We start from the raw sequence: 23444 nt of genomic DNA on the forward strand, positions 1-23444 counted from the left end.
TGAATCCTTTATGTAGAATATACAGTTTCTTGTAAGTTGGGCCAATAAAGAATTTATGCCTACAATTTTAGAATTGCAGGGGACATCAAGATTTTTTGCTGTGATATTTACATTGGCTAGCTCCAGATATCTAAAAATTGATACATATATTCACCCTCTGGATTCACTGAGGATACCTCTGCACAGCTATTCATTCCATTCTAGGATAGAGAGGGGTGATCATTTGCCCTGTGTAGGTACCTGTGTCATCTTACTGATTTCAGAGTAATAGCAGATGACTAGCTTGGGTCAGGCTGCAAATGTCTGGAAGAGTTAAACGGGACAAATCCAATTTTCAGAAGTAAAAGCTTGCTTTTCATACTAACTTTTTTTTGCTTTTTAGGTTGTTTTTCCCCTTGTTTTTGTTTAGGATTATCTAGAAATCCTTTGAGAGCAAACAGCCTTTTATTTCAGAAGAGGTTACTCTCCAACATATAGTGACATTAGATCAGTATATTTTGGAGTCAGAATTATTTCAGTGTGACATCATCATTGTGGGTTTTTTCTTCAGTCAGATAAAACTGATCAATGTGTCATCTTTTTCCCTTCATCTTTTCCTCCAAATGTCCATTGGATAGCCAGATGGGCAACACCCTCCTAGTGTGTTTAAATCTTTCTGATAACTTACTGGTGTTTACTGACTACAGAAAATTGCTACAGTGGGAAGTAAAATAAGCTCCTATGTTATAGCAGTTGGGATACATGTCAAGGCTGGCCAGGTGATGTGCTTCTAGCACTGTTTTAGGAGTCTGACATCTTTACTCGTGTTTAGAATCTTAATTCATTCCATGAGGAGAGCCTGGAAACAGGTACAGAGATAACTGTACAACAGTGCCAAAAATCATGTGATTGGGGAACATCCTCCCAATATTGGGTTATCTCTGCTTTCTGGGTTAGATTTCTTCCCCAAGAGCAGTAGAAAATATCATCACAAATGAAACATGAATGTCTTTAATCCAGATTTTGTAATGTTAGTTCAGTCTAGCAATTGTAATATTAAAGTTTGTGATTGTTAACTATTTTAATTTAAGTTGCCTTGAAAAATCTCCTGTTATGAGGCCCATATTTATTACTAAAGATTATTCCTTCCTCTCTTCTATTCCTCCACACAAACACACACGACGGAAATCTTTGGTGTCCCTTCTCTAAAGAAAGGATTTTCTCACACTGCCACAGTCTAGTTTCAGAGTGAAATGATGCGTTTTATTTAGCCCACTGTTCCAGAGTGCTTGGTTGGTTGGGGTGACACAAATAGTATTGAATGTATGGCTAGCATAGGTCATGACTGATCTTTGCGAATGTGTACAAGACTACTGAGGAGAGGTAACAAATACTGCAGTGTATGACCATTATGGCTTGAAATTTCCAGCAGATACAGTAACTTTCGCACTATGAAAATCACATGGGATATTTCCTCAATTTTCTGCTCAAGTACAAAAATAGTACTGTCCAGGGGCCTGTGCTGCCTTCATCACTTTTAGCACAGAGTTTAAGTGCTGCAAAGGCCCATGCTCCGCTTTTGGCACAGAGAGTGAACCCCTCCAGCCTGGCAGGGATGCATGCCGCATTCCTCTGTGCAGAGGGATGGTTGCTTCCCTGGAGAGATTGAAATCTGTCACTGCTGTGCCTGCATTCCGAATTTCACAGCATAAAGTGTCTTATGGGTGCATGTGAAATAGGGGTTTTACCCCTTTACAGTAGTACTAAATGTATCATAACAGTAAGTAAAACCATTCCTGGTAGACCTTAAGTTCCTTATGTCTTTAATCACCAGGTCCAGACTTCTGCAAATTTGTCCTTACTGATACAAATTCTGGCAATAAATGTCCACATGATTTTTCATCATCCTTTAAAAGCAATTTATATGCGATAAAATTGCAATTTAGCAAAAAACTGATACCAGTCTGACTAGCTTCATAAACTAGGAACAGAGGAAAGCAAACGGATGCTTAATTAAACTGTGAAATATAAAAGGGATTCTGACAGTTTAAAAATGTGTGCTTTAAAGTTGTTTTACTTGCTAATTATAAGTAAAATAGCTATGTTAGAGCTAAAAAGGAAAAGATACTTTTTTGCAGTCACTATCCTTTTGGGATAGTTTTCATGGTTTGGGGCTATTCTTTATGGAGGGAAAAAAAAAATCTGAAGAACAAGGATATTATTCTAGAATGAAAAAATATTGACAAGGGACCTGGAGGCAGATTAATACATGCAGCTGCTTGTAATGTTTTAATTGCCTAGATTCTTGTTGATTTCCTCAAAGGTTTGCCCTTTTTATTGTCCTGACTTTCCAGTTTGTGCTTCTACTTGTTTTGCTCAAGTGAACAAGGTGGTGACCTGCTTCTTCAGGGTGAAAATACAGGTGTCATGTCAATCTGCAACAGTCACAAGCCTGGGAATAAGAACAAGTGAATGTTTTGTAGGTGTTCAGAATCCTTGAAGAAAATCATCTCTGAAGGGACTGACAAACTTACAAACACACACCCTTTTTTCTTTTTTCCATTTCTCTTTGCCACTTTTTGCCCACACAACATTCTTATAATGATCATGACGTTTTTCTTAAAAGTAGATCAAAAATCATGCAGATGATCTTTGTCTCTTTCCCACAAGAGAGATAATTTGGTCACAGGGAAGAAAAGACGAGCAAGTACTTAGTATTTGTGATAACTAGAATCTTGTTACTTCACCAGATCATTCTCTCTCTTTCAAAAATAAATAAATAAAGTCTATGAGTGAAGTCAGGAAATGTGAAGAGTTATCCAGTCCATAGAGCAGAAAAGCTTTTGAGTGAGGACCAAGTTTAAAACATTTACTAAAATTTAAGCTGGTTGTCCAAATCCCTACCTCTGTTGCACTCCACCTTGGCTGTCAGAGGTTGAACCTTGAATTCGAATCTGATTTACATCAGTCCCAGGAGGAAAGTAATGTCAGGGGGACCCCCTTTTCCTAGTATATATACAACATCTGTGTGGTTCACACTGGTATTTGAAAAGAAGCCTAGTGGTTCCACACGCTGTCCTTCCATTTTTTAGTTCACGAATGGGGAAACAAAAATAAGAATTATGCCTAAATCCCTTTTGTGTTGTCTCTTTCCTGGAAAGGAAGTCAACAGAGATAATAAAAGGTCAGCGGGAAGAAAAATACCTGGACATACAAAGCAGTCATCAGTGAGCTATTTAATACAGCACAAAATGATAAGAGATTATGGCAAGTTTCTTGCTATTTATAAATTGCTTCATACAGGGAGACGTTAGACAACTTCAACCCAGCCTGAGAACTTCCATAGAAGAGCTTCAAATAGAAAGAATACCTCTTTACTTGATATCCTCACTGTAACAGCTTTTTTCAATAGTGTTTCTTTCTCCCCCGTGCCCCAGAGGTTACTTTTTCATGATGAACATTAAATTTCTTGCAGCTGAATTTTGGGTGCATGTTTTTAGTAACTTTTCTTCTCTTTGTGTGTGTGTGCATGTATATGTACAGACAGACATATACACAAAGATATGTATAAAAACATGTTTAGATACTCGTAAGCAAGCTCCTTTTTACCCATGTTAATTCGGCAAGTCTGATCTGTGGAAATTGAGTGAAGATTAGAAAACCTGCCATCAGAATGGTTGTTGCTTAGTATCAGCAGATTTTCTGAAATTCAGGGTGATAAACAAAATAACCAGTGCTCTGTTCAGGGTAAGTCATATTCTCATTTGTTGCACAGTTGCAGCTGTAATTATACCACTAACAGCTGTAATTATATCACTCACAGGATGCCTGTAATTCACAATGCAAGGATTTTATATTACCTGTGTTACTTTCTTCCATGTAGTATAGTTTGGGGGTTTTTTTGCATTCTCCCAACTCTTTGTCGGTTGATTGTTTTTGCAAACAGTAATTTTGAGGGGACATTGCACATAAAGCTGTGTCCGTGTCTCTGGCCCTTCCGCTGATAAATCATGACATGTCCATCTTTATGACATTATATATAGAAAGCTGAGGGATTTTTTTTATACATGGCTGCAGAGGCTCTGTAAGCCTAATGGCTGTTCTGCAGAATCATTAGCACATACACTGCAATCTGTATGAGGTGAGGGCATAGAGCAGCTTAGTGAATTATTTATGATTTTCTTGCCAGAAATTGCCAGGGGTTTTTTTTCCTGTCTTAGTGATGTTAGTTCAATACAGTTGTCTTAAACCAACTGTCTGCAGCTACCAAATAAAAATCATGAACAGATTTTTTCCATTAGATTTTGTTTTATAAATCAGATAGTTACTAACTGTGAATGCAATTACATGTGCATATGCACAGCATCTGCATTGACATGCCTGAAAGATTACCAAATTTTACTTATTTTGATTATTCATTTTTACACACATGTAAAATAATCTCTGGTATTCTGAGAGTTACTTCATACTAAGTTCCAATGAGATTCTTTTTTAAAAAAGGTAACATTCTTTTTTGCACTTCTTTTCTGCTTTCTCCAATTTGAGAGCCCTGTAGACATCCATGAAGTAAAAGCAAACCATCATTTTACTAACTTCCAAGGAGAGACCAAAAAGATTTTAGTTCCATGCAGTCTTTAAAGTACTTACCCCTCAAAGATATTTGAGTTGTCCTTACAAAACTGAGTATGTAGTCTTCATTTTAATCTTTATAAGTGAGTATACGATCTTCATTCTTCTTCCTTCATTTCAAAAATGAAATGACCTGCACAAAGTCATAGAGTCATATGGAAGTAGTAGTTGAACTTTTAGTAACAACATACAGCTGTCTACCTGCGTAATTGTTCAAACAGTGTGTTCCTTTCCATCTGCCCCTCTTATTTTAGATGAAGCTTTACCCAGATAAAGCTGTTTACTACACTTGTAACAGGCCTTGATTCAACAATTTTTTCTTTCTCTTGCCATTATTCAAATACAGTTCATGGACATGGAGTTAAATGTTTTCCTGAATGCAGTCATTACATATGTTGCTCAAACGTGCTATGTTTGGTTTTCTCTATGTAGAGACCATCCAGGTCTGGTCGTTTCAACTGTGCTTCAGTTGGAGGTTTAATTTTTAACACAGGCACAGCTAATACTGTTTCAGATCCTTGCAAAACAAAATCACAAAATCTTGCTAGGCTGTTATTTAACCAGTAGATGAAGCAATTTCAAGCAGTGTAGTAGATAATGTACACCTGATTGCATCCTTGACGGAATTGATTGTATCCTCTTTTTCTTATCCTTCTTAAAGCTTAAATATATATATTTACACAAAGGGAAAAGCTCATCTGTGTGAGCATAGTGTTCCCCAAAGCAGCTATTTGATTTTTATTTCATAGAGTAGTTTTTAACTCTATGATTTTTTTCAGGGTCTTTTTTTTTTCCTTAAAGGGCAAGGAACAATAAGGTTTGCATACACTGCTCTTTTTGATGTTTGGATATGTGTGTGCATGTGCATGTACATGTGTACACATGTATAAAAGCAGTTAACATAGCTAATTAACAGCAGTATAATTAAAAGCCCATCATATCTCATTTTGTTGGATTTGACTAGATGTTTTTAAGCCCGTGTTTTTTGATGGCTAAATAGTTTTGTCATTTTTTCTAAGGAGTGGCAGTTTAATATATTTACCAGCTGAATTGTAGCATTTTTAAATTGAAGTAATTAGGAATGCAGCTCCCTAAAGATAGTATGTAATTCAGAAGAAAAAGCACTAATAATTACCATTATTTGTGAATTTGCAGTGAGGCTGTTGCTCTCACTTTTCTTCATTTACATTGGCTTTTGTGTTTGGGTTGTGTATTTTAGACTTGGTAGTGAAAAAACTTCATTTTGTCTCAGAATTAAAGTTCTTGTCATATAGTTAACTTTTCTTCATATGCTTGTCTTCAATGCAAGACTGGCGTGGTATTAGGCAGCCCTTAGCTGTTTGCAGCTTACCTGTTTCATACACCTCTGATAAAAGTTTTGGAAAGACTCTTTAAGTTTTTCCTTCTTCAGTTACTGCCTTTGAAAAACAAACCTTTGATTTTAGCATGTAGGTCTAAATATGTAGTCATCAGGACAGGAAAGTGAATGAACTTGAAATAAAGAGAAGTCTGTTAAATAGAAAGTCTAAATTCTATAATGTAACATGGTGGAAAGGCATATATATCCCCATATATATTTTTTGTCTCATACCAGGTATTTAATTGATCCCAGTGCAGAGTCATGCTTCTCTTACTATATAATCAATTATTTGCAGAAGAGCACCAGTTTACCCTAGTCATACTTTTAAAACTATTTTTCCTCACTTCTAAGGGAGATAGGAGGAAGGAGAAAATTGCTATCAGGTTTGTTAGCGCAACAGAAGATTGTTCTGTTTCTGACCTTTTTCCTGTGCTGGCTGCCAAAGACAAGTTTCAGTAAGTCTAACATCATTAACTTCCTAATATCAGGTCCTACTTTGTGTTCAGATCCATGGCATTTTTGTGGATTGGTGAGTAAAGCCAAGTTGACCACCAGACCTTGGTAATATGGCCCAAAGCAAAAAATATCTGCCTGATCTCAAGGCAAAAGATTGTTTAACCTGCTGCATGCTGGAAGTACAGTTCCTGTGCTACTGTTTGATGGGAATGGGAGGAGGGAAGGGAACCCTCAAAGAAATGTGGCTTTAAGGAAGCCTGAGCCTGCATTTTTCCAGCAGCTGAGACTACTAATGAACTTATCACCCTCTGTCGTTCATTGATGTGAAGGCTCCTGAACTATTCTGTCCCCTGAAATGCTGCTGTAACTCCTACATGTGGCATTTGGCTCTGTTTAACTGAAGGTAACAAAGACCCACAGTCTAAGCTGTCATAGGTTGCTTTCACTGAAAGTGGTCAGAGCCCAAGAGCAAAAGTACCCAAGCCCATTGTCCTGCCTCTAGCAGTGGTGTATACAGGATACTTACAGACTTCACCTCTGCCTTGTACTCCTGGCACATCCACTGAGCTTTTGGCAGATAGCATTTGATAGACTTCCAGGACTGGAAATTGTATTTTGACTGTTGTGTTTAGTAACCCTGGATGAATCTTTCTTCTTTGCATTTGTTCATTTGCATTTTGAACATCCTCATGATTTGTGCCAATGAGTTCCATGGTCCAATTTTGCATTGTGCCAAATTATATATATACACTTCCTTATGGTAGTTTTTAATCTGCTTTGTCATAGCCATGTTGGTGTCCTGTACTTTCTTAGGAGAAATAATGAATAACCGTTTCCTGTAGACTTTCTCCTTGTCGTTCACAGTTGTATAAACCTCTGTAGTGTTCCCCCGGTTGTCTCCTCCAGTCTGAAGACTGCCAGTTTGTCTAGTCCTTCTTGTACAGAAACCATTCCATGCCAGTGATCATCTGTCTCTCCCTGCTTTGTATCTTTTCTAGGTCTTCTGACTTTGTTTGAGGTGGGGTGACCAGAATGGATAGCCAGATTTAAAATGAGGATACATCATTTATACAGTGGTGTAACGATATTTTCTGTCTTCATGATTACTCCTAGCTTTCCCTTTGCCTCTTTGACTGCTACTGAGCCAACTGCCCACAGAGAGTTATCCACAGTGACTGCAAGGTCTCTGTCCTGAGTGGAACAGAGCTATTTAGAGCCTATTGTTGTGTATGCATAGTTAGGGCTGTGTATCCCTGTGAGCACCACTTTACATTAGATCAATTGAATACCATTTCCCTTTTATTGTGCACTCAGAATTTGTAATACCCGTCTGCAGTTCTTTGCAGCTAGTTTTACTTTGACTATCCTCTTTTTTTCTTTTATTTTTTGTCAATAAACTTTGTCACATCACTATTCACTCCCTTATCCACATCACTTTACAAGCAGCACAGCACAGATCCTTGTAGGACCCTGCTGGTAACCTTCCTCCATTGTGGAAAATGGCTGTGTATCTATACTTCATTTCCAATCTTTTAATCAATTATGGAAAGTCATGTAGGACTTTCCCTCCTTAATCCTTGCCATCTTAGCTTCTGCCAGAGCTTTGATCAGGGACCTTCTTGAAGGCTTTTTGGAAATCCAGATTCACTCCAAGCCAAATCACTGTTTCCTATGTCCTTCCTAGCTCTTCCAGTGACCTCTAAGAGGTTTGGGAGGCAGGACTTCCCTCAAAAAAAGGCAAGTGGATTCTTCACAGATGTCTCTCATATATGTATGGATATGTTCTAATCAGTATTTATAGCTTCAGTGAATATGCAAGCTGTAGCAGTAGAGTTGTGGAATTCCCCAGGCCCTTGGCTTGGGGGAGTTTCCACACAGTGCTTTTGCCAGTGTGTCTAAGGGGCAGCAAGTGTGGCCGTGGACAGTGGCAAGCAGCTGGAAGCTGGCTGCCTCTTCAGCTGCTCCAGCTATGGGCAGTGAACTAGGTCCTGGGAAAGCCCTTTCCCCCCAGCTATTTAATCTAGGTGAAGCACTGCTATTTTCCCCCCCTCCCCTTTTAATCCTAAAAACAAAAAAAAGGGGGGGGGGGGTGAAGAGGCGAGCCTCTGGGCAGCCAGATGCACGTTCTCATTTTCTTCACTTCCCGTTGATGCAGGTGTAGGGGCTATTTTGAGATGATGCGGAAAGGAGAGTAAATTGTATTCTTACTTTAGTTTGGAAAACTAACAATAGCTGCTTCAAGGATAGAAGGTTACACCTCTTTTCAGGTACCATGTGGGTTTTATTTCCTTTGTCTCCACTGCCTCCTGCATTTCACTGACAGAACATCGTGGTTTGTTTTCAAATTGCAATTTCTTAAATACAATATAGTTCTTGCATTTAGAAATGGTCTCTCGTATATAAATGTCATAATATACTTGTGTCAGTACTGTAATGTGGCATCAAAAATCAGGTGCTTAATAAAGATCTCAAATTTCTTTAAGTGCTTTGTTCCTTATAAAAAAGACACTTACTAAGGTGGAATTTATGGGGCAGTCAGACTGTTCAAGAAAATAACCATAAACACTTTACTGCATGAAAATGATTCTTATTGTCTCCTTTGCATGGTTTACTGTGAAAAGAAAGATCAGAACCTTAGAATGGGATTGTCTGTATAGTCCAGAGAAGTTCTTGGGAAGGTCTGTTCTTGCTGACTCATAAGACAAAAATAAATCAGCATTTAACGAAAAAAGAAATTGCACATTCAAAGGCAATAAAAAGGCAATAATTCTTGCATTGGGTGCTACTTTAGACTGTGGAGCTCATTGGCACATGGAAGTCTTCAAGAATTTATTGAGAGTCCAGAGAGATGGTGGAGCGCAAGAGCAGTCGGTAGTGTTGAGAATTTTAGAAGAGGTTCTTCCTCTGCATCAGAGCTTAAGGTCAGACCAAAATACTAAGAATCAGAATGAAGGCTTGGAGAGAGGAGTTGGAGTGATAAAATGCTAAAATAAATATAGACAAAGAATATGAACCAGTTTGTTCTTATCACATTAGATAGGGTGAGGAAATAACTTCTCATAAACACCATGCTTCTGCAGTGTTTGTACCTCCAAGAAATATAAATGTCAGTCAGTTGGTACCGAGAAGGAAAATAACCAGCTACATGAATACCCATATGTTCTCCATAAGCCAGAGCCAGCTTTTCAGGACAAAACATTCATAGATACACATATATGATGCACTGCTTAGCTGTTGTAAGTCTGGCTCATTCTCCTAAGGCTATTTTCCAGGAGGAAATCCTGGTCTTCTTTACAGTTAGCGAAGTGCAGCATCTCCCCTTCGCACCCATAAGGGGAGAACAGGACTGCAAACTATCTACAGTTAAAATCCCTGCAAGCTTTGCTTACTTGCTTTACTGTATGTTTCTAATCAAGAGGGACAGTTATCTCTCAGGCAGAAGTCAAGACTTGAATAATATTAATTCTGAGCAGTCTGAAATCTGAAAACAAATAAGAACTGTGTAAACTTCCCAAACATTTTAATGACTCTTATTTGTGCGTGTTTGTACAAAAGGTACAGACTCACAGGAAGCATGAAAATAGAGTATCTGGGCTTCCCCTTCTCAAACCACAGGTATGTGGTTTTTTCCTCACAGCAGCCTGAGCTTAGGGAGGAGGAAGATTTTGGCCTAAACACCAAGTTTTCTTGATGTTGCTAAAGAGGCTGTCAGAGCAGATCTGTCTGCATCCTGTGAGCCAGTTCAGGAGTCTGCTGTTGGTCCCTCGCAGCTTAGTTCTTGCAGTGTTTCATGCCAAAAGTCTTTGATGCTTATGCCAACGTAGCTGCAGTGGATTAAGGAACGTTTAAAAGAGGAGAAATTTTACCAGCTTATTCTGTGTTATCTGTTATTCAGTGGGACTGAAACATAAGATGTACCTCACTTTCCTCCCAGTTCCCTTTCACGTTGCATCACACTTCCTCCATGTGAATGATACCATTGCCTTCTGCTCTTGTAATGGTGGAGGTAAGCAAAGCATAATTGAGTTGATGACTTTAATGAATTGTCGTTGCGGTGCAATGCAGGTTCTGGGTTAACCAATGTTAAAACAGAAGAGATATCTGAAGTGAAGATGGATGCGGAGTTCCGGCACGATTCAGGATATGAAGTTCATCATCAGAAGCTGGTGAGTGAACAAACAGTGCTTTCCACACGTGCATTTTGAGTTGCTGATTCAATCTTGAACCAGTGGGTCAATTATGGCCATGTTTCCCCTGAGTGATGTGGATGCTGAAAGTGCCAACAGAAAGTTTTCACATGAACAGATTATGATTTTTCTGGTTCTCTCTTAAATGAGAGTAAACTTGGAATAATTTCAGCAGAGAGGCTAGAAAGCCATGAAGTCCCACATGAGAGGAAATTCCGACAGCTCCTGCCCTTGCACTACCACATGACTGGATGTGGTCATATGGGCAATACTTGTCCCACAGTCCATCTGTCATGGTCACATAACTAAAGAGAAGGGATACAGAGGGAGGAAAATGCTAAGTAAGTTTTAAAAAGAAAAAAAAAAGTTTGATGAAGACACGCAGTGTGGTGCAGCAAGAAATAGAGTGACACTGTTTCAGATATAGATTCCTTTTCTGTCAAAACAGATGGTGGTGGTACATGAAGGAGGCTGAACTCCATGGAGCATAACCTTTTGCAAGATTGTCTGCTTGGGATAAGAAGAGATTCTCCACTGGCCTTAATTCAAATTTGTACTTGGCTGTATCAGTGTGTTTTGTTCTTTAAGGTATATTGAATTATTAACAGGTGAAGGGCAGGTAGGAGCAAAATATTGTTCCCCATTTGAACTGTGCTTCTTAAGAACACAAAAATAACAACCAAAAGCAATGTAAGTAAGAACAAGCATCTTCTAAAAGCTTTTTTCAGTCCCTCAATAAGTAATGAAGAACCCCTACAGCAGTGTTGACTATAAACCTTTTCTGCTTCCTCTTTTGTAAAGGTATATTACATGATGAGATTTCAGTTCCATGACTTTCAATATTCTGATATTAAACTTGAAAGCTTTTTTTCTTAATGTATTCTTAAAGCTAAGTAGTGCTGAAAATTAAAATTAACATGGGATTCAAATTTGCATTTGAACTAGGCAATCACTGTGTGAAAAGATATTCTGCCATCTCTTTGATGCCAAGAACTGAGAATTCCCAGTTTGACGAACTAATCCAAAATGCATTAGCACTAATTCGGGAAATTCTGACATGCTTAGCTCAGATAGGTTAAACATCCTGATTTTTCTGGGAGTAAACCCATGCAGTTTACTGAAGGGAAAGAACTTGCAGGAATATGTTCTAGACACAGTAGTTACTGATCCTGTTTCACATGCACTTCCCAGCAGCAACCTTTAATGTTTAAGTGGTTTGATACCACCCCAAGCAGTTTGGTGCTGGAAACTAGCCTTACCGTGGTGGTTGATAGGGAATGCATTGCAATCCCTGCACTTGAGTAATCTGTGTCATGCTTAAAATGGGACCTTTCCAGCTTTTTAAGGCATTTTATGCCATACTTCTTACTGATAGGTACAACCAGTATTTAAAAATTAGTAAGCTGTCCTCTAGGTTATCTTTTCAGCTGAGTCTGAGCAAGGAGTGGGGTATTGCTGAGAAAGAACTGGATCAATGCCTTACAGGGCATTGCTTGTTTACCACATGCCATATCCTAGCTGATGCCCTTCTCCATTAGCTTTAATTCAAAAGCAGTAAGCACAAAATACTTTCATCTGTGTTTTCCTTCTCCTGTGCCCTGATAGGATTTACTGAAACAGTCTCCTTAGGATATTGCTTTGAATTCAGCTGCACATTGTATTTTGCACGCAAACTTCTGAATTGAGCTGAAATTGCAGTTATTTTCTCCCTCATGAGTGTTCACATTTTAACTGTACATTAGGTTGATTTTCATGGCATGGAGTGCTTAAGGCCTTCCTCTGTTGCACCTGTGTATTAACTGGGGCATTTCACAGTGCTCCAAAATAGCATGGTAACAGAATTTCAGTCCTGGGCAGGTAAAATTGACAGAAAAAAGTATTACTTCAAATCACCTTATGCCAACACTGTCCATTGTGTGTACTTTCCACTGAATTCTTAACTTTAAGCAGATTTCTTGCTTATGACTAGGAACAACATAAATATTTATATGGCATGCTTTAATACCTCTCTGAGGAAGACTGTGTTTCTTAAAGAGTGCAAATGTTATACAGCTCATTATAATTCTCCGCTGGTTTCCTGCTTCCCTCTGCATTTTTGTTAAATACTTATCAAAGTATTTAGTCTTTCAGAGTAAGGTAGCCTTACAATTCTGTGAATGTAATTTATTTTCTAATCCTTTTTGCCCATTTTGGTTAAAAATAATAAAACCCCCTATTGACAAGCAGACAAAAGGTTTGTAAAGTATGCATAGATATAAAATAATGCAGCATATTCCTTGAATACAAAGCAGAACTGTGAAAACAATCACCCACTTTTCATATCTGCTCCTGTTGCTAAAAGCCATTCTTACTAAATGCTTAGTAAAGCATCTTGCTGTCCACTGATTTGCCTTGTCAGTACACGTAATTCAAGTGGATCTTCTCTGTTTTTCACACAACTGTCATCTCGTCTAGGTCTCACATGAGTATGCTCATCACCTAGGTATAGCTCATTCTCCCTTTACCCTGCAAAATCTTGATGCATCCCTTGGTGGTCACTTAAATTGGCATGCTTGTGGTTTTTGGACTCTTGTCTCTTTGATGTGAGAATTTTCTCCCACCTGGTTGTCTGCAAGTTTCACTGTTGTCCTACAGGTCTTCACTGCTCCTTTATCGAAGAAATGCATCAGGTGTAGTCCAAACAAGCTGCACAAGTGTAAATTTATGAACACTTTCACGATGAGCATTCTAAAAATAAAGAAATCTCTATGCCCCCTGATTACTCCTCTACAAGCTTATCAGTCATTTTGCAATTAGCTTGACTTGCTTACCCAAGAAAAAAAAAGAGCTACTTAGACCCATGTGAAGCAGCGATATGGAGATGAGTCTTTCCCTTAGCCATAGCACTGCTACACCACAGGCAATACAGATTTCTCAAATTGCTCTTCTCCCAACTATGAGAGCTTTGTGGTACAGTGATCCAATTTTGAATAATTAGGGTGACATGCAATGCTGCTTAATTACTGATACTTCAGTAGGCTTTATATTGCTGTGGCAGCTGGACAGGTTAGCCAAATACTCAGTGAACTTTTTATTAACCACCTTCCTTTATTTTTCTTTTGTAGGTGTTCTTTGCTGAAGATGTGGGTTCAAATAAAGGTGCCATCATTGGACTAATGGTGGGAGGTGTTGTCATAGCAACAGTCATTGTCATTACTTTGGTGATGCTGAAGAAGAAGCAGTACACATCTATTCATCATGGGGTTGTGGAGGTAAGAAAAAACTACCAAGCACAGCTGGTGTCACATGTACAACACAGTCAACACACTGCTCTATAAATATATTTACAAATGAAGAAACCATGGTTTTGGCTAGCCTAATGTTCAGAGTTGGAGTGGCTGCATCTGGCAGAGTGGAATCAAATTGTCTTATTTTGTAAATGCAGACACAATATAAACCATGTTAAGTTGGGTGTAAAACCACAAGAGTATATTCTGGAACTATCCCAGACCAATCACCTCATAATGTAAAAATTCATGTTGTAGGAGATTTAACAGAAACCAATGAGCAGATACTACACAAGAGGAGAAATCTGTTTTTATTGTTGTTGGGAATGCACATACATGGATTTCTTTATTTAGCTTGCAAATAAACATTTTAGGCAGGTCTTCTGTGCATTGTGCTGTACACTACAAGGATTTTCCCTAAACAGATACTTCATTACTTTCTGTTCTCTAAACAAGATTTTCTTTTGCAACCAACAGCTTTTGATTTATGGCTAATCTGAAACTCATAAATTTGAGAAACATAACATCTAAGAGTCTTATATGGGATTTTCAAGATGAAAACCCTTGTCTTTTCCCAATCTGCGAAGTAAATTTGTGGTCAGTTCACAGTAACTTAAAATTCCTCATTGTCATGGTTTAACCCCAGCCAGCAGCTAAGCACCATGCAGCCACTCACTCACTTCCCCCCCCACCCAGTGGGATGGGGGAGAGAATCGGGGATAAAAAAGTAAAACTTGTGGGTTGAGATAAGAACAGTTTAATAGGACAGAAAGGAAGAAAATGATAACGATAACAATAATAAAATGACAATACTAATAAAAGGATTGGAATATACAAAACAAGCGATGCACAATGCAATTGCTCACCTCTCGTGGACCGATGCCCAGGTAGTTCCCAAGCGGCAATCCCCCCACCCCCCCCAGTTTATATACTAGACATGATGTCACATGGTATGGAATATCACTTTGGCCAGTTTGGGTCAGCTGCCCTGGCTGTGTCCCCTCCCAACTTCTTGTGCCCCTCCAGCCTTCTTGCTGGCTGGGCATGAGAAGCTGAAAAATCCTTGACTGAGTCCAAACACTACCGAGCAACAACTGAAAACATCAGTGTTATCAACATTCTTCTACTGAATCCAAAACATAGCACTATACCAGCTACTAGGAAGACAATTAACTCTATCCCAGCTGAAAGCAGGACACTCGTGTGTTGCCTGGATACAAGAAAGGATCTCTGTAAGTAGAAAAACTTAATTATGAGAACTGGAAGGAGGTTCATGTAACTTCTTTTTCCCCTTGTGTATTGATACCTAATTTGCTATGTGAATGTCTGGTTTGTGGATAGTACTTACATTAGCCAGCACTTGAAACATATGTTTTTGCCTTCCAAAACAGGTATCTTAAATTTTTGATTGTAACTAAGTCTTGTTCAAGTCCACAGTTACGTTGCTTTTGCCTTGAGTCAAATGAACCTTGCTTTGGTCTTGCTGGAGACATACATGCTTCCTGATGCATGTATTCCACCATCTGGGGCAATGAAGCGTCTTAAAAATATTTGAGTAAGCCTTTGTCTTAAGCCTGTGCTTGTATGTCCCTGTGCCTGTGCTGTAGTTGCTCACGTGCTTTAAAACCTTCCTAAGAGACCTGGTGCTCAGAAGAGCACCAACCATTTGGAGTGAGATTTGAGCAGACAGCAAGCCATGAAGAATTTGGACCAAGAGGCAGAAAATAGAAAGCAAGAATCTCAGCTTTAACTTTCCACATGAAAGCTTCCAGCCCATTTCGTAGGAAATTGAAACAGGTTTTTGTTTTAAACCACCTAGTTGATAGCTGCTGCCAACAGTTGTGCAACCTGAGACCCTCCTTTGGCTGAATTTAGTGACAACAGAATAGGTCAGGAGGCTTGCTAGGCCAAAGCCCAAAATCAGTCATTGAATGTGGACATACTATTATTGCAGGACAACCTTAAAATTTCAGGTGGGCTTCACCTGGTGGAATGATGTGGCAAAGGTAATCCTGGACTCCTATGAGCTTTCTTCGGTGACAGTGAACTTGGAAACGTTGGACTAGAAATAACATGCACAAGCTGAACAAGTAATTCATGTCAAAATGACAGCATCATTTAGGGAGTAGAAAATTTTACAGGTCAAACCATACAGCTATAGCATGCAGATCTACAAAGAATATTAGTCGATTTACAATACCACACTGAAGATGGTGTTGCCTTGTAGATTTGCTGCATTGTGTCTGGCATTGGCAGGCAGGATTCCTTATTCTGCCAGGCTTGCTCTGTGGTCTTGGCAGACTGCATAGCCTCACTGTCTGAACTTCTCGCCTGCAAGAAAAGTATAACATCTATTTTTGTCCTAGGTTGGTGAAAATTTTGTAGCACTTACTTTGGGGAAAAAAAAAACCACATCTCAAGTCCCATAAACAATTGATGTTTAATATTAAAATGTCTTAAAAATTAAGCTGTTCCAGTCTAAAGAGGATTAATTTACTCAGCAACAGTGCACCTTTAATGTGCTGTGCACAAAAAGCACAAAAGAGCAAAATTACTTCACATAAAAATAACAGTACATCAGCTCTAGGTTGGCTAGTATATTTTAACAAAATTTGCAAACTGTTTGTTGCATGTCAGATGTTACTGTGAGAATTTAACTCTGTGGTAATGGATGCAAGATTACAAAACAGGTCCTGTTCCACCTGTATTCTTATCTTCCAAAAAGTCAACTCGGACTGTAGTACTTTCTCTCATTTCACTATTAATTTAACAAAAGACATTATTAAAAATCCTGTTAGCCTTTTTTTGAAGCTCTGAGGAGGAATATACTTTTCCTATTTAGAAAAAGTGTCATAGTAATTTTCTTCCAAGTCTGAGAATATAAATGTTTCAAAGTGGTTCAGCCTCTCCAGGAAAAGGACTGCCACAGTTAAGTAAATGACTTGAGTGATTGAAAATTACTTACTTACTATATGTGCACATAGGAGCTCCGGCAAACGTTTTGAAGGTGGTTTTTGCTGGTGTGCCCACCCCAGCTGTCTGTAGGAGATTACTTCCTCCATGAAAGCAGGTGGCAAAAGAGAGTTTCTCACCTCTCCTGTGCTCCAGACTACAGCCAACTATCTCAATTCCTCCTCTTTCAGGTTCTCCTCTTTGAAGCTCATTTGCTTTCTGTTACAGAGGCAGCACCTCCAGCAGGAGCATGTGGGGAGAGGTGACAATGGGAGGGCTCATCGCAGTAGCAGAGAAGCCATTAAAATTGCTGTAGTACTCTCCAAAGTCCATCTCTCAAAGTCCAGTCTGCAGGTGTATATTAGGCAGCATCCATTTACCATCGTTTAAACAACAATGTTGCGTTCAGTGCATCTCTTGAGGGCTGCCAGCACCTCCCGTCTGGGCTTTTGATCTGCCCTGTGTGTGTAGATGCAGCACGTGAATTTTTCTGCAGTATTACCATCTTCCTGACTCCACATTAGGATTTTATGTGTGAAAGATCCATAGGCCGGAGGAGAAGGGGATAGATGGACAAACAGTCTCAAAAGAGGTTATCTACGTGACCAAGCTGTTTCCTCAAGAGACATCACGTCGTAGAAAAGAGAAGTGTCTAGGCTGCTTCTCAGCAGCGCCGGAGTACCCACACCTCTTACATGCTGTGTTCAACTTCTGCCACCTCCATAATGGGTGCAAAAAGCTTCTTAAAATGGTAAAGGGCTTTAGGGATTTACTGACAAGGAGGTAATCGGGTTCAAGGCAAATCATTTGGCAGAGCAATACCTAGGACAAAGGTTGCAAGGAATGAGTGGAAGAGTTTGGCAGAGTCGAAATGCGTAAAAGTGAATAGAAAAGAAGACATTCAAGATGAGTGATAGTGCACATAGGTTGGCAGTGAGATGGATTACCCTGCAGCAGACAGCTACAGGAAGGAGAGGAAGTACCAGCACTGGTCATTTTGAAAGCTAAGGGGGAAAATTAAAGAAAAAATTGACTAAGACTGCAAGTAGGAGCCTCAATAAATCCCTTTCATCTATAAATGCCATATTTCAGAGGTTATTGGACTTTCACTATAAACTAGCTTTATCAAAGTGAGACTTTTTAATATGGAATATTGTGCAAGGGTGTTAAAAATTCAGTCTGATTTTCCTGTCCTTCCTCATATTTTTTCCTGATCTTTCTCCTCCCTGATTTTCTTCCAAGTTTTTCTAGTTTCTCGTCAATTCTTTAGTCTCTTCTGCCTTGCACTTTCTTTGATTCTTTTTTATGTTGTCTTACCCTGTTTCTTTCCTGCAAGCAGGTTATTCTGTGTGCTTATCACATCTTCTAGTCCTGAATAAGAAGTGCTGAATGGGAGGCTTAAGCTAAAATGGGTGACAGAGTTCAATACAGTGTTGTTTCGAGCTTAAATATGAAGAAATACAGCACAGGTTCTGGCATACCCCTCCTTTGCATCCCAGCCTAATGCAGGGAGCCTCCTGGAAAGAAAGATGCTCTCAGGCATGTATTAGTACACAGAGACCCCCGATCCCTCAATCCGAGAGCTTCATATTGCACTTTAATTTCATGCTAGAAGAGAATCTTTTTGAGCTCTTGGTGGGTTTAGTTGTGAATTGTGAGATACGCCGGTAGCGTGGTGTTACTGTGCACAAGAACCAGGGCTGACTTGATGCTACAGTAGCCCCTTAAAGAATGAATGGAAGCGTGGCTTTTCCTCTGTGCTTGCTTTGTATTCCTATTTTCTGTAAGTGCTGAAAATGCTACAGGAACACTTGCCGTTTTCAGTGCTTTGTTCTTCTCTTCCCTTTGCAGCCATGTTAGTGACAACTTTAGCAGCAGCATATGGCACGCGCTGACATTGTCACAACAGAAATAGTTAACGCTGTTAAATTTGCATGTTCCTCAGGGCAGGGATTAGGCCTTTTACATGTTTGTACAAAACCTATATGGAATGGATTCGTTAGGCCCTATTGCTGTTATGCTGATGACATACATAGAAAACAAGTGCTCTGCCGAACAGCAATAGCATTAAGGAATTGCCAGAAGTTGATTCACTGCATATGGATAGAGATGGTGTATCCTTGCGGAGGAAGAAGTTGGCAACCCCTGGAGAAAGGACAGTAAAGCTGCAGGAAGCAACCCAGTCCCTGGAGATAGTTGCAGAGATGAGTGCTGTGAGCTGTGGTGGCTCTCACTGCCTCCCACCCAGCCCCGCCACTGCCCTCTCTGCTTGGGCATAGGTAAGACTTGAGCAGCAGGCACAGACGAGTCTTTAAAAGGCGAGTGCACAGTTGTACGCTGGCTGCTGAGCACGTTGTACAGAAGTGTCTTGGGGATTTGGGTGTAGAGGTTGAAGAGGAGACGGGCTGTGAGATTCCCAAGGGTTCTCCTGTCCTTGATGGATCAAAATGATTGTTGACAGCCAAGCTGAGCACTCACTGCTTGTGCGGGCTGGCCAGGGGAAGCTTGCCTCCTTCAGAAGAAGTTTCTTTTGTCACTTTTGGAGGGGGAGGAGGGCAGGGAAAGAAAAACACTGTTTCCCTGATTTCTAAAAAAAGGGAAATCTGGAAAGAGCAGCTTAAAGCAAGAGCGACCTCTCTCTAAACAGGATCTCACTGACTAGGAGCATGTCACAAGAGGGGAAAAAATAGATGGATAGATAGATTTTGAGTTTGTTGCATAAGAGAATTACTCCATGCAAATGCAACTTTAAAAAAAGGGGGGGAGGGGTAGGAGAAAACCTTTGAATGGCAGTATTTTAACAGCAAAAAAAGCCAAGTTATATTGCAGAATCAGAAAGACAGGCAGCACCATGTCAGCTCAGCCCAGTGATCCTTTCTGCTTGGTATCCTGTTCCCTGCTGGCAGGAGTCAAGGGCTTGCTGGAGGGCTCAGGACTCCCACCTATGGAAAGTTTCGCAATAGCTTGGGAACAAAAGCAGCATGTGACCCTTAAAGTTGGGTATTTCACAAAAATGTGTAATTATTATGTAAGAGATTTGATGGAAGATACAGTGTTGATTGAAAATGCAATTTGAGAGTTGGAACATGGACGAGGAGATTTAGAAGGGGCACAGATATGAAAGTGGATCAGATTTGGGGTTAGCAGTTCATCTGAGCAGTCCAATACACATGCTACACAGAGAACCATTTCTTCTCTTAAGTAACAAATAAAAGACCATCAAGAGAGAAGATGGCTCTGAGAGGAGCCATTTTCTGGTGGTATTGTGGTACAATCTACCTCAATAAAAGAACGGCTGCAAAAATAAGCTGAGCAGCCTGCATTTGTCCCAAGCATGAAGAACACTGATTTAATCTTTCTCCAGGGTATCAGGTAACAACTTACCGAAGGTCATAGTCTGTCCTCACTAAGCTGAGTTAATTCCAGTATTGTAGAGTACATTTTAAATGAGTATCAGACATAAGTACTTCTCCTTTGCTTTTTTATTAAAAGGTTAGAGTAAGTTAGCCTGCTATGTAAGGCTTCTTGAGAGCCTTTCCATTATCCGAAAGACTATTTTTATGCTAAAAGTAAATTGATGTTTTTCCTAAAGGTCACTACTTACAGGAATCTACAGGAAAATGTTCATACCTAATACTTTAGTGTGGCGTTTTAGGCACCTTCCTGATTTTAAATTTTTGACAATGTAAAATTCACTTTTTACCTTCTCTTTTAAGAGCTGTCAAACACTCGAGATACCAGAGAGCAAATGAAATAGCTGACAAGCGGCTTTCTTAGCTCTGTTTTCATAGGCAGTTAGCAAGATAGCCAGGATACAGTAGGTTTTGAATACACAACAGCTATCGAGCTCATACAGCAGAGATAAAATACATAATTAACATTTAGAGACTGTTCTCACCCACTCTAATTTGATGGAGTTTCATATTACTGTAATGTTCAGTGAAGGAGGAAAATCATTTGTGGAGCCTCACGTATTCAATGGAGAAGTCTTGACTGCACTGTCTTTATGCCTGTCTTCCAAGTAATCAAGAAAGGTCAATTTTTGTTAAGTAGAAATACTTAAACCAGTGCAGACACATCAAGCTTTTTGTCACTAAACTGAACCAAGCTCGACCTTGGAGCCAGAGAAGTTCTGTTTCTGTGAGTGCAATGGGATTTTTTGCTCACCTTGTGCCTGGCTACTCTGGCATTTCCTTGCTACCCTCATTTTATTTTTTCCAATTAATTTTCTTGGTCTTGAGACCACAGCACCTGCAACAGATCTGAGAGCACAATGTAGACAGAAGGCAGCCTCAAGCCACTTCCTTAAGCTTTTTAGTGATCCCTTTCTTTTAAGATCCAGTTGACCCCAGGTATAGATACTGATCTATATCGTAGGGGGGAAAAACGTAATAATGGGGGACTAGCAGGGTGATGCAAAATATATCCCCTTTTTTTGTTTGTGGAGTTGCATGCTTCTGAGCCAGACAACAAAAACCAGCGCTGGTACTGCTGAGTTTGATCAGCTGGGTTTGAAGTCCTGCAGCAAAAAAAAAATGAGTTGCAGAATTGTTCCTCTTGCCTTATCTTCTGCGTATTACTCTGTCCAAAAAGTGAACCATGACTGTCCAAGCTGGAAGGGCCATCACTTGCAGGTTGCTCTTGAAAGCTGTTTGCTGGCTTCTCGTTTATTGCTGGGTGCAGTGCCGTCTATTGATTTTGTTCATGACACCACTCATGGTCCTGTGTAACTTGGAGAGAAGACTTTTCAGAGACAGTTGTCTCTTCAGACAAAGAGAGCCTCCAGGTCCTAGGTTTAATACTCTGTTTAGTGGAGAAGTATCCCTATTGCTTCCCAGCCACCTTTATTTTAGACTTTCTTTCGATATTTGGACTGAGCTTGGGACCTAGTTTACTTTCCCCCATTCGTTAAGGAAAAAAAAGGAGGGGGGGGGGCAGGCACAGAAGAACCTGTCAAAGAAACCGTCTTGTGTTTCAGAGGATGCTTTCTGCCTGAATGCACAGGGGAGGGTACAAAGTATGGTGGATGGCAGTAAAGTAAGGAAATGTGGGGTATGCTGTGAATTGAGCAAGAATCTGACGCTGGTTGTTTCTTCTCACAACAGGTGGATGCTGCAGTGACACCAGAGGAGCGCCACCTTTCCAAGATGCAGCAAAATGGCTATGAAAATCCCACCTACAAGTTCTTTGAACAGATGCAGAACTAGGACACCACAGCAGCCTCATGAGTTGGACAGCAGAATGATTGCTTCACTGCCCATCGGTGTTCAGTTATAGAATAATGTGGAAAGAAAGAAAAACACTCTGTTTTATTATTTACTCATTCTCGCCTTTTGACAGCTGTGCTGTAACACAAGTAGATGCCTGAACTTGAATTAATAAAATCAGTAATGTATTTTCTCTCTCTTTCTCTTTACATTTCAGTCTTTACACTACATTATTAATGAATGTTTTTTGTGTACTGTAAAGAGGTTAGCTGTATTTAACTAGTGCATGGATAGATTCTCTTTCCCAATTATTTATCATGTAGCTCCTTAGCCAGTTGTATATTATTCTTGTGATTTGTGACAAAAATTAAGTCCCAACTGAAATATGCTTTAAGAATTGATGGGGGATGCTTTCTGTGTCTGTGGGGTTTAGCTGCTTCTCTTTGCTGAGCATTTTTTTCTGATCACTATGCATTTTAAAGTAAAACAACATTTTTTAAAAAGTATTCCAGATGAGTTATTGAAATTCTTTTCCTCTGCAGCTGCATTTTATTGTACAGATTGTTGCTCCTGCTGTATTAGTGACGTAGAAATCATGGGAATACACAGTCGTTTCTTTGTGCCTGTTTTATGTGCACACTTTAGGCATTGAAAGGTAAACTTTATTTTCTTTTCCATGTATCTTTTTGATCTTAAAAAAAATATTAAAAAGAATCCCTGTTAATTGTGAGCACTTCTGGGGGGGAAAAGTGCCTGCTGGTCGAAAATTAACGGGGATCCTCTGCAGGATGATTGTACAGAACCATTGCTTATGAATTGATAGCTTTCTACACTGTGTTACATAAATAAATTAAGAAAAAAACGTTTGGTCAAGAGTTTTCTTTGGAGGCAGAAAAGATTTCTGAAAGCCACTTAAATAAAAAACATGGATGTTCACACTGAGAGAGGGTTAGGAAGGGATTTTCGTATAAGGATCGTGGCACTCGCAGTCAGACCAGAGCAGAAGGAAAGCAGCAGCGAGATGGGATGGGGAGTGACAGGCGCCGACTTCAGCACACCTGCCCCTCTAAGATGTCATCTCTTTTTTTTTCCTTTTCCTTTCTTTCAGTTTGTATAATAGTGTTTTAATGTAAATAAATACATTCCTGGAGGAGCCCTGTTGTTGTAGTGTGTTTCTGCGCCAACCAGCCACCCTTGCTTGTGCGGAGGAGCACAGCTTGTGACTAACCTCCCCCCTCCCCATCCATCCGCAGGAGCGACTTGCCAGCAAGCTCTTCTCTCGCCGCCGCTGTCAGCTTCCTGGCCTGCCACGTGCCTCATCGGTGAACACGAGGAGGAGCCTCCCAGCCTGCAAGACCATCCAGCCCAGCACTGCGGCATGACAGCGGGTGCCCAGGAAGGGTAAAAC

General features: G+C 39.9%; 1 protein-coding gene across 4 annotated transcripts in view; it reads left to right on the top strand.

Moving 5' to 3' along the window:
* Positions 1-22902, top strand: part of APP (amyloid beta precursor protein) — a 241499-nt gene extending 218597 nt beyond the window's left edge. For all 4 annotated transcript variants that reach the window (XM_052793801.1, XM_052793803.1, XM_052793800.1 and 1 more), the window contains 3 exons: positions 10490-10590; positions 13716-13862; positions 21935-22902. In XM_052793801.1, coding sequence (XP_052649761.1) covers positions 10490-10590; positions 13716-13862; positions 21935-22036 — 350 coding nt within the window. In that variant the 3' untranslated portion in view covers positions 22037-22902. The remainder of the gene's footprint in view (positions 1-10489; positions 10591-13715; positions 13863-21934) is intronic.
* The last annotated feature ends 542 nt before the right edge of the window (positions 22903-23444 follow it).

This window comes from Harpia harpyja, chromosome 8, assembly GCF_026419915.1.
Source record: "Harpia harpyja isolate bHarHar1 chromosome 8, bHarHar1 primary haplotype, whole genome shotgun sequence".
NCBI classification, from domain to species: Eukaryota; Metazoa; Chordata; class Aves; order Accipitriformes; family Accipitridae; genus Harpia; species Harpia harpyja.